At 37.1% G+C, this 16,337-nt stretch overlaps 1 protein-coding gene across 1 annotated transcript in view; it reads left to right on the top strand.

Moving 5' to 3' along the window:
- The window catches only part of CHD6 (chromodomain helicase DNA binding protein 6), a 175,004-nt gene that overhangs the window by 93,100 nt on the left and 65,567 nt on the right, over window positions 1-16,337 (top strand). Inside the window, 6 exon segments of the mRNA XM_025039666.1 lie at window positions 2,454-2,575; window positions 3,491-3,734; window positions 4,897-5,073; window positions 5,681-5,824; window positions 8,727-8,982; window positions 9,796-10,006. Of these exon segments, the coding sequence (XP_024895434.1) occupies window positions 2,454-2,575; window positions 3,491-3,734; window positions 4,897-5,073; window positions 5,681-5,824; window positions 8,727-8,982; window positions 9,796-10,006 (1,154 nt within the window).

Raw genomic sequence — 16,337 nt, 5'->3', positions numbered from 1 at the left:
ACGAACAAGTGTGGAAGCAGAGAGTGGAGAGAATTTCATTCTAAAGCTAATTATAAGTTACCATTCAGAAATAATCTGGATTCTTACTCAGCCCGAGTCCCACTTATTTCTTCAGACTACATGACTTTGGCAAGAATATGAATTCTTAAGTGTTTTTAGTCAATTTCTCTTTTCCTTTACCCCTTCGCTCTTGTGATGCTGCTGTCCTCAGCTCTCAATGAACCACGGTATCATTTTATACTTGGCTCTTTTTGTTTCTAAAATTTTCTCTCGTGTAAAGTGCACCTTTTGGAAATTTTATCTCAAAAGTTCTAAATTGGAATGATAGCAAAAACTATAATTAAAGTTGTCTTTTTATGTTGAGGGCAGGCTCCAAATGATACTTTACCTGAATAATAATTTTTAAAGGGATTTTATTCTGGGCTTTGAAGTTTAGAGATTGACCTTACCAGTCTTGATGAACAGGACATTCTATACCTAAAAGCTTTTTGGTAAAAATTGGTTACAGATAGGTAAAATGTGGAATTTTGAGAAAGCAAGAAATAAGAATGTCAGTAATGATTGTACAGAGAAGAGAAGCAGTCTTTTAATAGCCAAGACCCACCTTGGAGACCAAAAATCAATTCTGTTCTTTCGATTTTAACTAACTAGCCACAGAAGGTTGTGGAGCCCTGGGCTAAGTTGTTTCCTGTAGCCCATACCACTTACGAGGCAGTCAGATTAAGCACCAGAAACTTGTAGCTGATTTCAGGTCTTATGCTTTTAGATGGCTGAAATTTCTGGCCAGTAGGCGATGTTAAGCTAGAACTGTTAGCACTGGGGAATGAGGTGAAAACCTAGAGGAATGACTGGATTATATCTATCTAGAGCACTACCAAGGCAGCAGAGTAGAAATCTGCAGTAAAATTCTTCCCTACAATATCTACAATGCTGAGAGTGAGCCATTTAAGTCACAAGAGATAAGGGACATTCCAGAAGTCTCCCCATAGTATCTAGTAGAGTAAGAAAGAATGCCCAGTTCAGTGGGTTGCCATGGACTCAAAGGATCCAGGCTGAATGGTTCCTGTAGGTTAAGAAGAATGTAATTTCTGTAAGCAAATAGAACAGCAGATTTTATATAGAAATATTGTTCCTTAAAAGCTTTTTCCTTAAAATTAATTTTTTGGACGCAATAAGTTACTTTCTCCTTTCTAAAAACACCTATACCTTTGTGCTGGTAATAATATCCAGCAGAGTCCTATTTCAGACAGCTTAGCCTAACTACAGCTGGAGTAATTTTGTAGGTCAGTTGTGATACATGTTTTTATAAAAGACCATGGGCAGATTACACTTATCTCCAAATATCAGTGATATATTTGGGAATATTCAATTAAATTTCACATGCACGTGGCTGAGTTTTAGTTAATCACATGTTTCAGGTGTAAATTTTAACCCGATCCCTTAAAGTAGAACTACCAAAGACAAATTACTGTTTAGAAAGGCTACAGTTCAAAACTATCATTTATAACTACAGGGATAGCTAAGAATTTTTTTATTTTTACCACCTAACATGTCAGTTTAGGGGCTCAGTTTATCTATAAGGAAAATAACCAAGTCTGTGTCCAAATAATATGATACCTAAGTGAGTAGAATTTTCAGATGGGAGGGCTCAATACCTAAAGATTTACATTTTCTCTAGATTAATTGAAATATCAATGGGATTTTAAGAGAATTCAAAAAATTGATTCTAAAGTTACACAGAATAGTAAGATAGAAAAGCTAAGACATTCAAAAAATGATTTCTCATCAGCTGTAAAGCTATAGTAATTAAAATGTGTGCTTTTATTGCAGTAATAGTTCAGTGAAACAAAATGAGGAATCTAGATATAGCTTCATTGATATATCTGAACTTAGTATATGATAAATATGGCATTTCATATCAGTAGAAAAAAGATCAATTATATTTAGAAACTGATATTTCATATAGAAAAAGAACAAGAATGTTCTTGTATTTATGGAGAATTTAAAGAATTTGCAGTTTTGATTATCCAGGCTTTTTCCCTGATGTACTGACTCTAGAACCTAATCAACAAAACATTTAACCCACTGTACTTTTCCTGAGCTGATAGCAATAGGCACAAAGAAATTAAAAAGAAATTCTGTCTATAGAAACCAAAAAACCTGACTAATATTGGCTTGCAGGGAAATTAAAAGTATAAATGGGAATGACATCTAAGAGTCTAAGTAAAACAGTATAGCATGGACCACCATTTTAGGTGGGTCTGTTTCTCTTCTTCATTAATTACTTGCAAATTTTATAGAAGTACTCTTAATCTGATGAAATCTAGGAAATATAGGACCTGCACATTAGAAAATAGTAACTGCAGTTTAAAGGCAGCTTTAGGGCAATATTTTGAGATTTACCACTTTCCCCATTATCATTCTCTTTGTATTTTGCTTCTTTCTTCCACTAGGAGCGGCCTGCTTCAGACGCGTGGCAGAAACTCGAGAAGTCTCGCGAGTACAAGAACAGTAACCAGCTCCGGGAGTACCAGCTGGAGGGAATGAACTGGCTTCTTTTTAACTGGTATAACAGGTGAGGAATCAGAACTGTTCCCGTCTTCTTGCATGATTGTTTTTTACCAAATGTTCGTACCTGGGGGTAGATTGCTGCCTTCGCCCGCTTGGAGTAGCAGTAGCAGGTGGTGAGAGAGGGCATCACGGCCATTGACTTAGGCTGGTAATCTTTGCACATTAGTCATACCAGAACTTTATTTTTTTGTTAGGTATTTCTCCAGCCAAAAGGAACGTTCTTTAGATATCCCCGACTTCGTGCGTTTTAATGGAGAACACACCAAGATGTGACTCTAGAGATTTATCTGTATTCTAGCATCTCTGGCACTTAACAGTGCCACTCAGAGCATAGCTCAGAGCTTGGCTTTCCAGGCCTTGGGGTGCCCATCTGTATAGTGAGGGGTGAGACCGGATGGGGGCCACTCCGCTTCACGTGTCACAGCTCTGTGCAGTCTGTGATTCTGGATCACTGAAAGAGACCAACATTTTTACTATGATAAGGAGTTTATTATGCAGGTTAAAAGTTTGTTCTTCAATAACACAAAAATGATAGATAATGAGAATCATGTAACTTATTTTATTTTTGCTTTTATTCCGTGAAGTTTGTCAGGTACAGAAACTGGCTTCAGTATGAGGCATATTTGGTTTTTTCTTCTTGTGTCATGATGATTTTAACTTTTAATGTTTTTAGTTTATATTTAAATGGACCTATTTTATGTATTTTCTTGCAAGTTGCAGTAGTTCCTTCTTGGAAGTAGGCAAGGTATGAATAATAATAATAACTCGCCTCAGTAGCATCTCTGGAAAATGCTGATAATATCTTTACTCATGACCTTACAGGTCAAGGTGTGCTTCTGAAGTATCTTTTTAGTTATAACCAACTTCTTCCTCTTTCCTACATTGATGATGAATTATCTGTATTTCTTACTCTCTTCAGAAAAAACTGTATTTTGGCTGATGAGATGGGCCTAGGGAAAACCATCCAGTCCATCACATTCCTTTCAGAAATATTCTTCAGGGGAATCCACGGCCCTTTCCTCATCATTGCTCCTCTCTCCACCATCACGAATTGGGAGCGGGAGTTCCGGACGTGGACAGAGATGAATGCCATTGTGTACCACGGGAGCCAGATCAGCAGGCAGATGATCCAGCAGTATGAAATGGTGTACAGAGATGCACAGGTGAGCCTTGACACGAATCACAGAGGCCCAGTGACAGCCTGATGTCATAGCTCAAACCAGCCATTCTGTCTCTCGTCTTTGGGAGTTTTAATGCCCTGTACCTCGGGTTACTGTTGCCTGACCTCGTAGAGTCTTATGTTCACTGAGGCAGACTTCTTGCTCTTCCACGGTAGTTTAATTTACAATAAAACAGAAATTGTAGGGCAAGCTTTCCACTCTCTGAGATACGCCACAGGCTCTTTTTAGGACACTGAAAGTTTGGCTTCTTGGTTGGCTTCTGTAGTTGCTTTTACATGCAGAAGATTTTTTCTGAATTGTTATGTGCTCAGTGAAGAAAGTGAGAAGAATTAGTGTACGGAGGATGGACTCCAAGCCAGGGAGTTTGGAGAGGAGATTAACAGATCTGACAGGGAAAGATTCGGATTGTTAAAAGCACAATAGAATTTTCTTAAAGCTTTTGTTAAATATAATCACTTTGCTGAGTATGCTTGTCCTGGGCACTGGGTGTTATAATTAAGCAAGGTGAAAATTAAATGAATCCAGACGAAAGCTAGTGCTCTCTCCCCAGGAGCTTCATAGACAGCAGGAGACACTTGGAAGAAATTTAAGATGTGCTCCAGCATGATGCAGCTCTGCTCTAAATGCGATGGCAACACTGAGACAGGCTAAAAGACAAAGATGTGTCCTTGCCTGGTAGCACTTGTCCCAGGTGACTCAGGATCATTACTTTGAATCTGTGCTAGAACTCAGGTTACAACTTGAAATTAATTATACCTGAGAAGTAGCAAAGAAGGTTTCCTTGGTCCCTCAAGCTGTACATGCTTCAGACCGACTTGTGGCTGGAAATGTGTAAATCAACACCCAGTGTGTGAATCTGCTTTGCTTATCATGGAAATTAATAAATAAAACACTTCCTCGCTGTGCCTCCCGTATTTCTCATCGCTCTCACCTTTGTGAGGGCATGTATTCTTGCTTCTGTTTCTCGTCTAAATAGCTGGTTCACTCTTATATCCTCTCTTTTCGCAAGTGAGAAAGAGCATTGCTCACTGGCTTCTCACCTAGGGCCCAGCATTGATAGTGCTCTCTCCCCTAATCCAGTGATAACCTATTAGCTGAATACTATAGCCACGGCCCAGAGCTTTGCCTTCTGTGTCATCCTCAGGGAAACCCCCTTTCGGGAGTCTTCAAGTTCCATGTCGTCATCACAACATTTGAGATGATCCTGGCAGACTGCCCGGAGCTAAAGAAGATTCACTGGAGCTGTGTGATAATTGATGAAGCTCACAGATTGAAGAATAGGAACTGCAAACTTCTGGAGGGTCTCAAGCTCATGGCCCTGGTGAGAGCTGCAAGCTTTTTACGTAAACAAGGTTCCTTCCATTCACTATGGAGGAAGCATTCTTCAGCCATTGTGCATGTCGGGTATCGTGCATAGTCTGTTTGTTCTAGATTTTCCTCTAGAGCTGTGATAGTGTAGGAATCAAATGTTTTTTTCGTTATGAACTGGGTTAACAATTTAACCTTTGCCACAGATCAATTCTCAAAGGGACTCAGAGGAATCTTAAATACCATGAAATTTGTGACCTAGAAACGTAAGGTATTTTGGTTTGTTTCCAGGACCCTGAATGATCTGGTACCAAAGATGATGGCCTTTTAACATTATTGTCTTGGCACAGTGCCCAGTATGTGGTGGGTAGGCATTCAATAATGAATGAATGAATGGTTGCTTTAATTAATATGAAATTGCTGCTGAAATCAGTGATATAAAAGGAATCTTGATCTGTTTATTGATTGTACTCCTATGAAATGTTGGCACCTTATCTTTTCATAAAAGCAAAACAGAATTGCTCCGAATTGAGCACAGAATGCCCTGGCTTCATTTTCCCACCAAAACATCCTGTTGGGGGGCTCAAACACTGTTTATCGTGTAGTGTTAATTCGTGCAGGAACACAAAGTGCTGCTCACTGGGACGCCCTTGCAGAACTCTGTGGAGGAGCTCTTCAGTTTGCTAAATTTCCTGGAGCCATCACAATTTCCTTCAGAGACTGCTTTCTTGGAGGAGTTTGGAGATCTGAAAACAGAGGAACAGGTAACTAGGGGCCTGAAGGATTGAGGAGACAATGTGATGATTCTGTCAGTGAGGAAAGAAGCCATTGAGGGGACAGGAGTTAGCAAGTCTAACGTCCTTTATTTAACTTATATTTTGTTTATATTAAAAAGGGTAAGCTGATTATTGCCAGCTTGTATTACCCCAAAGAATAAATGAATCAACATCGAAAATATCTTACGTTAACGTATCAGGCCTCTTGCCTTCACTGATCTCACATGTAAGTTTGGTGATTTTGCTCATAGCTCGGGCCTCAGAATCGTGGTGCTTTCTTCTGCTTCCCTCATCCTTCATCCTTCCTCCTGCATAATTTGCAACATATTCCCAGGCTCATCTTTTTGAGTACAACAAATACTGAGGAATAGTGAGGAAAAGAAGGCAGTCATATATACTAGAGTACTTGGGAAGTCCAGTTTTGTTTCATATCAACTAAATTTCCTCACTTTTCAGAGATCTAGTCCTAAGTCTAGTTTATCAGATTCAAAGCTGATTCAAACCAACCAACATTAATAAGTAGCTATTACTGTGGGTAGACATCTCCACTAGAGAGTACAGAAATAAGCCACACAAGTTTAAATGCCACAAGAGGAACAAATAACAGAAGACTTGAGACTTGAAAGAAAGGTCATATTTGTGTGGGAATCAGGATCGATTTTGTGGACAGATTACAATTTGAAAATGGTCTTTGAAGAATGGATAAGTTTTCAGTAGGTAGAAAGAGAAATAATTATATAGAGAAAAAATGGAATTTATTTATTAAGTGGAATTTATTCAGTATTATGGAATTATCTGGTTGAGCTGGAAACTGGAAGGATGATTGTGAAGTATGAGGTCAGAGGAGTTTAGGCTTTATTTTGGGAAGATCTTGAAAGGCAGGTTTAAGACTTTGTAGATATTAGAGAAGCAATGCAAAGCTTTGATTGCAGGAATGACATAATAGTTCTGTTAGATTAATCTAGCAATGGTGAATAGTGGGTTGGGGCAGAGAATTTGGGGACTGAGAAAGATTGGGAATTTCACTAACAGATGTCAAGAGTACACTCTGTGGTTCCAGTCTGTTTGTTTCTATTTCTGTGGCAAGTCAGACTTTGAGAGCAGTGAATAATCAAACCGCATTCCACTTCTCTACATTTGCAGTTATCTGTTGAGCCTTCAAAAGCCAGCTCCATCCCTCTCTCCATTTTTGGATCGTTAGAAATGCATCCACTTCTCCCATTACACTTATTTTGTGGTATGCATTTTTTTCTTCTTCCTAGACAGTGACCTTCTTGAGGAAAAGGCCCACATCTTCCCCAAAGTTGTGTTTGTTGTATTAACCAGCACATTGTCTGGCACATAGTATACTGTAAATGATTCAAGGTATGAACCAAGCGAAGGGCAAAAGCTGAACCCAGCATGTGGCAGATTGGCATTTGTGCCAGTCTTTAATAATTATCTAGCTGTATTTTTTCTCTTTGGGTTCCTAAATAGTATTTCCTTATCCATTTTGGGGATGAGATTCCTAAATATCGTAGTTGGTAAAATAAAAGCCTCAAAAATGGGTTAGATTTAATATTGGGGTTACTTAGGAGAAAACCACAAAAATGGCATCAAATGTCTATATTTTAAATGACAGTAAATAAAAGTTCTAGAAAGCATCTGCTTTCAAGGTAAAGTTTATTCATCATTGTTTAAAGCCTGCTGCAGTAAGTGACTCTTCCAAGCCACTCTTTGTAAGTCTCTTTGTATTTCTCCAGGAAGCATCGGCACAATACACAACTTATTTATTCAGAATCTACCTGTTTAAAAGTTTCGGAATCATGCCTTATGACTTGATCTTTTGCAGTTACAGTTTCCTTTATTTTCCCACCAGGATTAATCTTCTGGTATCATGTTTTAGCTCAGGGTTAACTCAGGTGACTTGACTTTGAATCCCTTCTCTGTCATTGTCTTCTTGGGAGAGGGAGCAAGTCACCTTGTCAGTGCAGGCAAGTGAGTCGAGAGAGATCTGTGTTGTCCAGGCCTGGGCTGTTAGAAGAACAGACAAATCATAGCAAAGTATACTGTCAGGCTCCAAGTGCCCCTGATGCGACAGCTTACGTGATGAAATGGGAGGGATCGCCTTACAGCATTCGCTTTCTGCATGCTGCTGCACCAAACATGTTTGCTGCTGTTGTTATTTACAAGATGTAGGAAGAATCTGTTCCAGATTGCCTCTACTTATTTTAAATTGAGATATAATTGATATATATTAGTTTCAGATGTATATCATGATTTAACGACTATATGTTATGAATTGATAACTATGGTAAATCTATTTTAGTTAACATCCATCACCACACATAGTTACAAATTTTTTTCCTAGTGATGCGAACTTTTAAGATCTCTCAGCAACGTTCAGATATGTAATACAGCAGTATTAACTATCGCCACCATGCTGTATGCTACATCCCCAGAACTTAACTTATTTTATAACCGGAAGTTTGTACCTTTTCTCCGCCTTCATCCATTTCTCCCATTCCAGATTGCCTGGAGTTCTTTCTTTGCTCGGCATCTAAGTTTTCCCTTTATATGTCACTTGTACCTCCTAACATGACTTAAGTAGTCCAGGTAGTTACTGCACTGTGTGCACGTGAGAGAGAGAGGTTTGTTTTCTTTATTTTAGAGAATAAGTAATGTCTTTTACGTCTTTTTTCACATCTTATAAGGTTGCCACATAGTTTTTCAATAACTACTTGTGAATTAGAACCAAATCCCTTTTCTCCTTTCAGTCCTTGTGTTCAGGAATCAATCATGAGCTTTCATTTAGTCTCCTCCCCCAGTACTGTGAAGGATAGAATACTCCCCCAGTACGGTGAAGGATAGAATACTCCAGTAATCTTTAAAGCAGGATTTCCCTGGACAGGTGAAGAAACTGCAGTCTATCCTGAAACCAATGATGCTTCGGCGTCTGAAAGATGACGTGGAAAAGAACCTTGCTCCCAAACAAGAGACGATCATTGAAGTAGAGCTGACTAATATCCAGAAAAAGTACTACCGTGCTATCCTGGAGAAGAACTTTTCCTTCCTGACCAAGGGGGCAAATCAGCACAACATGCCCAACCTCATCAACACCATGATGGAGCTGAGAAAGTGCTGTAACCATCCCTACCTGATCAATGGTAAATGGAGGAAGCAGGGAGCAACTCAGGCCGGGGGTGGGCCTGTGCCACAAGCTACTGATAACCAGCCATCTTACATATTGAATTCCCATTAAGTGCCAGGATGTATGTATTCTCACCTTTTTACAGAGTATTAAACTGAGGTTCAGAGAGGTTGCTGGATCTATTTAAGCAGTCTACCTAGTGAGCACAGAGAGCCACGTTTTGAGGCTACCTCTGCTAGCTTTCTGCCTGTCAGAAGATGGGCTATTAACTCATCAGTCTGCTGTCCTTCGTCTACTTGCAGTTCGGCCCACGCTTTCCACTTTGGGATAGGGAAGTGTGTTACTTGGTTGAGTAAATGATCATGATGCAATGAGATTAAAACTCTCTGCAGATGAATGAACAGTTACCTGTATTAATTAGAGAACGTGGGAAGCTTTTTTTACTATAAAACTTTTTGATAAAACTTTAAATCAAAATGTTGCTCGGATGTGTTAATAGCTAGTTTTTATAGCATTAAAAGATACATACATCTTTAAGCTTTCTGAGAAGATTTGTTTACTTGCATGAGTCAGCTTGATATCTCAGATCCTTTCTCTACTTAGTGAGACTTCCCAGGAGAGCTCAGTACCCATGTTCTCTGCACCTGCCACCACTGCAGAGCCCTCTGCTTGATGGCACAGATAAGGGTTACACACACAGCATTGCCTTACTGGACTGTTGGTCCACAACCTAAGAATTCACTTTGTTTCTCTGAGGATCTGTAAAGCAGAGAGCTGCTTTTATCCTTACGGTTTGTTCAAGGAATAGTTCTGTTCCATTTCTTTTTAGGGGCAGAGGAGAAAATTCTGGAAGATTTCCGAAAAACCCACAGCTCTGACGCCCCCGACTTTCAGCTGCAAGCCATGATTCATGCAGCAGGGAAGCTGGTGCTGATTGATAAACTGCTCCCTAAGCTGATTGCAGGTGGCCACAAAGTGCTCATCTTCTCCCAGATGGTGCGCTGTCTCGATATCCTGGAAGATTATCTCATCCAGAGAAGGTGAGTGTGTGTCAAAGCTGTGCATCAGATGCTGAAGCAGTGCGTTTTCTTTGATACCTTTTTGATTCATTCAAAAGTTATGCTTTAATAACAAAGCATTCAGAAATGGAGAAGAGGAATCTCTTAAAGATTTACTAAAATTCAGAGTTAAAGCTTATGAGCAAGTATACCCAAGTTTAACTCTCTAGAGTGAATTTCATAGCCTATAATGTAAAGAGAACTATTGATTTGTTTAAAAAAGAAATTCTACATGTTTATTATGTTCTTCTTAGTTGGAAAAAACAATTCAAATAGCATTGGAAAAGGTTAAGAAAATAATGTTATTTGCTTTTTTTTTTTGGCCTAATAATTAATGATGAGACATATACATCCCGGGGAGCATAACTATGTATCAGTTGCTAAGAGCATAATCTGATAACTCGTAGAGAAATGATTTGGGAATATTTTTTGACCTTTTTCAGCAAACCTTCTAAGGGTTTATGATACCCTTGTTTATGATACACTAGTCTGTGGCATCCCAGTTTATTTTCCTGTCCATACTCCTGTACTTTCTTGAACCTTGAGTAAATTTTATTACTCATGCAGGTAAACAGTCTACAGTGTTATGTGGGTTATTTGGATTCCGTGTAGGTACTACATTTGTTACATTATGCACTATACATTATATTTCTGGTCATTGGGATACATTAATGATCTGAAGATGATAAATGGACTTTTAAAAATTTACTCTTATTGGTAAAAGAATTTTCAAGATCATAGAAACTGTTAGCCTAGGCATTGCTTTGTTTTCTTAAAGTAAAATCATAGTGAATCTCAGTCGTCTTAAATATTCTTGTCCTTGAAGATTCTGTTTGCCCTTATCACATATAGAAAGAGTATTAAATGACAAATTGAACTATGAGATATGTTGACATTTAATGTTATATAAGTAATTCTCTGAAATTGGATTAGACAATAAAATAATTTCTTTGAGCTCTATAGTGGAGGTTTTTAGAAGTCTTAAGACTTTTATGATTTTTTTTCTTTGAGGCAGTCATAATGAATAAATCAAAACTGGTAAAGCAGTTTCGTATTTTAAAAATTCACTGTAGATTAGGAACCCATTACCAGAACACTTCTCAGAAATATACTATCTCAAAATGAGTACCAGTGTAACAAACACACTTTTGCTAAGTATAAGTATCTTTATTTAGTGCCCTTTATATTATTTTTCCTTATCATTTATTGATCATTTTGTTTTCAAATTACTTAAGTACTATAGTATCTCTTGCAAATATCGGCACATAAAATGACACCACCTGCTCAAAGCCCCCATTCACACTTGGGCATTTATTTTTTTAGTCTTTTTTTTCTTTACACATACATATATTTAGTTTTGTTTGTTTGCATATTCTACATTCTCCTTTGTAACTCACATTTTTATGTAATACATTTTGAAATTTTTCTTTAATTATTTTTCTGCAACATAATTTTGATGACCTGCATGATATTCTGTTTTTTAAGTTGTTTTCAGTTTTTCAACATTTAAGGAACTCTGAATATCCTTTTGCATTCTTTGTGAATATTTCCAGTTATTTCCCTAGGATAAATTCTGATGTACATTTTAAAAGCATTTGGTAAATATTTCCAAAACATCTTTTAGAAAAATATTTAAATTATGTTCTCTCTCTTTAGTTTGTATTTCTGATTATTAATGATGGTAAATATTTTTTCGTATATAATAGCTACTTATAGTTCTTTTTTTGTGAATTGTTTATTCATGTTCTTTCTCCATTTTCTGTTGCTCTTTGCCTTTTTATTAATTTATAGGAATTGTTTATTTACTTAAGAATATGGTACAAATACTTCCCCGTTGTCATTTTTGACTTTTAGTGTATGGGTATGGATTTTTGTTTATAATAGTCAAATCTCTGTCTTCAAACAGCTTTAAATAATTTTAAATGTTTAAATATGCTTTAAAAGGCTTCTCCATCTCTCAACCATTGCAATCATAATAAATATTCTGAAGTATTTTCTTTTATGGTTTCTTTACCCCAGTACCATCTAACAGCTTCTTCTGGGCTTAATATCATCATTACTTTTCTCTTTTTAATTTGTTTTTTATCTTTATTAAAGTTATAAATGCACAAAACTTAAAGAGCCAAATTATTCTATTAGATTTATGAAAAAATGCATTTTCTAATTTATTCCCCCCTCCCTCTCAAGTTTTCCCACCTCTAGAACCAGTTACTTTACACTCTTATGCTGTTTCTTTTGGTATTTATAGCTATATATACAAAATGTTAGTAATTAAAATGTCTTGATTTTTTTCAGTTTTAGATATTATCTGTTCTCACTATGGAAGTGAGTATTTGTTTTCATTCACTGCCCCTCAAACACCACGTATACAACTTCTTGTCTTCCCATCTTCCCAGTATGCCATGTAATACTTTGAGTTAGATTTTTATTCAGTGTTTATTAGAACTTATGTAAAAGCTAAATTATAGCTTAGTCATGTAGTATCCTGTTTACTATTTCTTTATTGCATGATAGTTATTTTCCCTGAAGCTAAAATTACCCATCTATTTAATTGCTTAGTTTCCTATATGTTACGTATAATTCAGCTCCAGAGTTTACCCTGGCAGTCTGAATCTCCCCTTGTGTTCAAGCACAGCAGTTTCATCTGCTCAGAGCCATTGAATTGAATACTGAGTAGTTTTTTCCCATATGAAATCTAAGTTCTTTCAGGTCTGGGGAATTTTCTTGAATTTTATCTTTCATTATTTTGTTTTGTTTTGTTTTGTTTTATATTTGTGGAACTCCTGTTATTTGTATGCCAGATCTTCTGGATTGATCACCTGATTTTCTCTTTACTCTCCATCTCGTTACATTTTACTATATATTCTGAGAGAATTCCCTTAATTTCATCTTCCAGCTTTAACCCTAGGTTTTCTTTGTATAATTATATTTTTAATTTCCTAGAACATTTTTTCTCTAATTTTTCAATTTTTAAAGCATTCAACTGGTTATTTCACTGGTGCAATGTGTTCTTTTGTCTTTCTGAAATTAATCATGATAGAATTTTTTTTTTTAATCTCCCTACAATGTTTGTTTTCTCCAACTCATAATTTTCTTTTTGTTTATATCTCTGTCTTTCATATTAGAATTCTTAGTTGGCTTTCATTTTTTTTTTTTTTTTTTAGCACTTTAAAGTGTTATTCAACTGTGTTCTGGCCCCCATGGTTTCTGATAAGAAATTTTGCAGTCTTTAAGTCGCTATTTTCCTGTATGTGATGTGTTGTTTTCACTCAGTCTAGTGAGATTTTTCTTTTGAATTTTTAGCAGTTTGACTGTGATGGGTGGAATTCATCCAGTACAGAGTTCACTGGGCTTCTTGAATATGTAAATATGTATCATCAAATGTGGGAGGATTTTGGTCAGTATTTCTTCAATTTCTTTTTTCCTTTTGCCCCTTTCTCTTGATTCTTTTACGGTTCCAATTACCTGTATTTTTGACCTTTTAATATTTTCATAGAGGTCCTTAGGCTCTGTTTTTAAATTTGTTTTTCAGTCCTTTCTCTTTTTAATTTGTCTGTCTTCAGGTTTTCTGACTCTTTTCTCTCTTGTTTCCAACATGTTTATTACACCTATCTAATGCTTTATTTTAGAGATTGTATTTTAGTTCTGCAATTTCCATTTGATTCTTAGTTTGATGTTTCTGTGCTGTGATTTGCTATCTTTTCATTCATTGCATACATTACTTCATTGAGCATAATTATAATAGCCTTTGTAAAGTTCTTGTTTGATAATCATAACATTTTGAATCTGACATCTATTTTTTCCCTTGAGAACGGGTCACATTCTTCCTATTTATTCATGTTACATAATTTTGAGTTTTTCCCTCGACATTATAGATTTTGTTTTGGAGATTCAAGATCCTGTTAATTGCCATGAAGATGTTGATGGGTTTTATTTGGAGGTATCTAGCTAGCTAGGTGAGATTGAAAATACAAATTCTGGCAATCTCTAATAGGTAGCAGCTCCAGTCTTAGCTCAGATGTCTTCTAGTAAGCATGTGGGAGTCATAGGTCAACCAGAGACTTAGATAGTTTATACCCAGAGACCAGGGTATACCTCTCTGTCTTTCTACTTTCTGAAGATCGCCTCTCACCCTCTGATAGTCCTGGTTGCTCCGACTCCTTCTCCTTGTGCTTCTGGTTAGAAAGACAGTGGCTTTTTATCAGCTTTGTAGCTGACTTGCACCTCTGCCGCTGTGGCTTCCCCTCTGGCCAAACCACAAGTTTCTGTTCCTCTCTAAATCCACCTGCTTTCCCTAACTGTCCAGTGCCCACAGAGAGGTTTTCCTGTTCATTTGTTTTTTTGTATGTTGTCCTGATTTTGTAGTGGTTATTTGCTGAGGGTTGGCGTATTCAGACCTTGACCCTCCGTGTCAGAAGCAGAGCCTGTGTTTCAAATCAGAGGCTTTCCTACAGCATCTGGTCTTAGGCATCAGATAGTGGGCACGGTTGGGCTGATTGAAAGCTCTGTGTGTGTGAACTAGGCTTGTTGGCTTGGACTTCACTCACCATATGTGAACACTAGTCATCTTGCTGGACTATTTCATTGGGGAACCTACAGTGTCAGTATTTTGGGGTGTTTCTCTATCTCTCTCAGGCCTAGAAGATGGAACTTGATTGTACCAGGAGCTGATTATGGGGAAGAGGGGTAGAGAGAAGTAGGCAGGTACTATACCATTTTTCAGTATAGTACTTCTTTCTATCTTTCGTTGTGATTGGTTATCTCCTAGGATAAAGATGGGTACAGGTCTTCTATTTTACCTTCTCAAGGCTGGGGTGGGTGATCTATAGGCTGATGCTAGTTTTTAGTTCCTCTAGTTTTCAGATTATTTGCATCCCCGTTTTCAGGGGTACCTGTTGCCACCAGTGCCTGATCCCTTTGCGTATTCTGTAGTATCGAATTAGGTTATTTCTCACCTAGGATTCTGCTTTCTTCAAATTAAATTCCACTTGGCTGACTTGCTAGCTTCCAGAATTTTTGTGACTTCTCCCGTTTGTGCAGGTATTTGGGGCATTATTATGCATTTTAAAAAAATCCTTTTACTATCATTTTACTAGAAGTTTGGAAGATAAAAGAATTAAATATGCATGTTGATTCATACTCTTTAACTGATTCTCCTTTTTTTTTTTTTTTTTATAATTCAGTCTTCAATCCTGTAATTTTGGTAAATAGTATATAATGGGCGTCTAATTTAGTTTATTTCCAGAGACGTCTAATTTTCTATTTGTTAAATAGTTCATCTTTTCCCCCATTCATCTAAAACACTTCATAATATATAATGAGATATTATATATACTAGGTGTATCTCTAACCTTTCTAATTCTTCTGATCTATTTCTATTTCTTCACTCATATGTGATTGTAGATGACCTTCAGAATTATTATAGTTTAACCTATCCCTATTTCAGCCCCTCACTATAAAAAAAAATTATGTGTATGTAAGTACATCTGTATTTAGATATACATATGTCCATTTGTTGGGATTTTGATTGGGTTTTACACATTTAGTAGGGTAGGATTGACATCTTTGCAAAACCGAAGAACCTGATATTTACTGTACTTATTCAGGTTTTTTATATACACTATTGATGTAGTAAATGTTTATAAAGTGCCAACCTTGTGCTAGGACCTCCGTAGGTGTTAGGGAGATGGTGGACAAACCAGCATGGCCCCTAGTGTCACATTGCCAAGTCCTTCATATTTCTTAGTGAGTTTAATCCCATGTATTTTATGTTTATGGCTATTGTGAATGGGAATTTTTTTCACTCTTTATGTTTTCCAGCTGGTTATTGCTGGGAGATGAGAAAGTTGTTCATTTTTCTTTAGTCCTTCTGAGAACAACATTTCCTGTTATGCCAAAAACATGTCACTCCACCACTCCCTCCCCCCAAGCAAAGCACACAGAGGTTTTCCAGAACCACCTGCTTCTCATTGATATTTGACAGTGACTCAGAATTACAGTGTGATGAGCCCCATCAGCTCCTAGGGATTTTGTCCAAAATATAGTTGAGGGTTAATTGCTGCACTGATGTTTGGCATGGAGAATTTTATGATGTCTGATTTCTTCATTCAGACTTATTAGCCCTCAAGATTTTCTTTGTTCTTGAGCCTCGTTGCCTCTCCAGCTGTCAGTTCGGTTTTGTTCCTGTTTAATTTCATTCCATGCTCTCATACAGGGGTGAGGACATAGAAGTAAGGGAGGTATGAAATAGTTTAAAAGAACTCAAATAATTGGGTTTATATTTTAGTTTTGTGTTCTTTGAGAGCACTTCCTC

The sequence above is a fragment of the Pteropus alecto genome, unplaced genomic scaffold (genome assembly GCF_000325575.1).
Source record: "Pteropus alecto unplaced genomic scaffold, ASM32557v1 scaffold45, whole genome shotgun sequence".
In the NCBI taxonomy this organism is placed as follows: Eukaryota; Metazoa; Chordata; class Mammalia; order Chiroptera; family Pteropodidae; genus Pteropus; species Pteropus alecto.
This window is presented reverse-complemented; position numbering and strand designations above follow the sequence as displayed.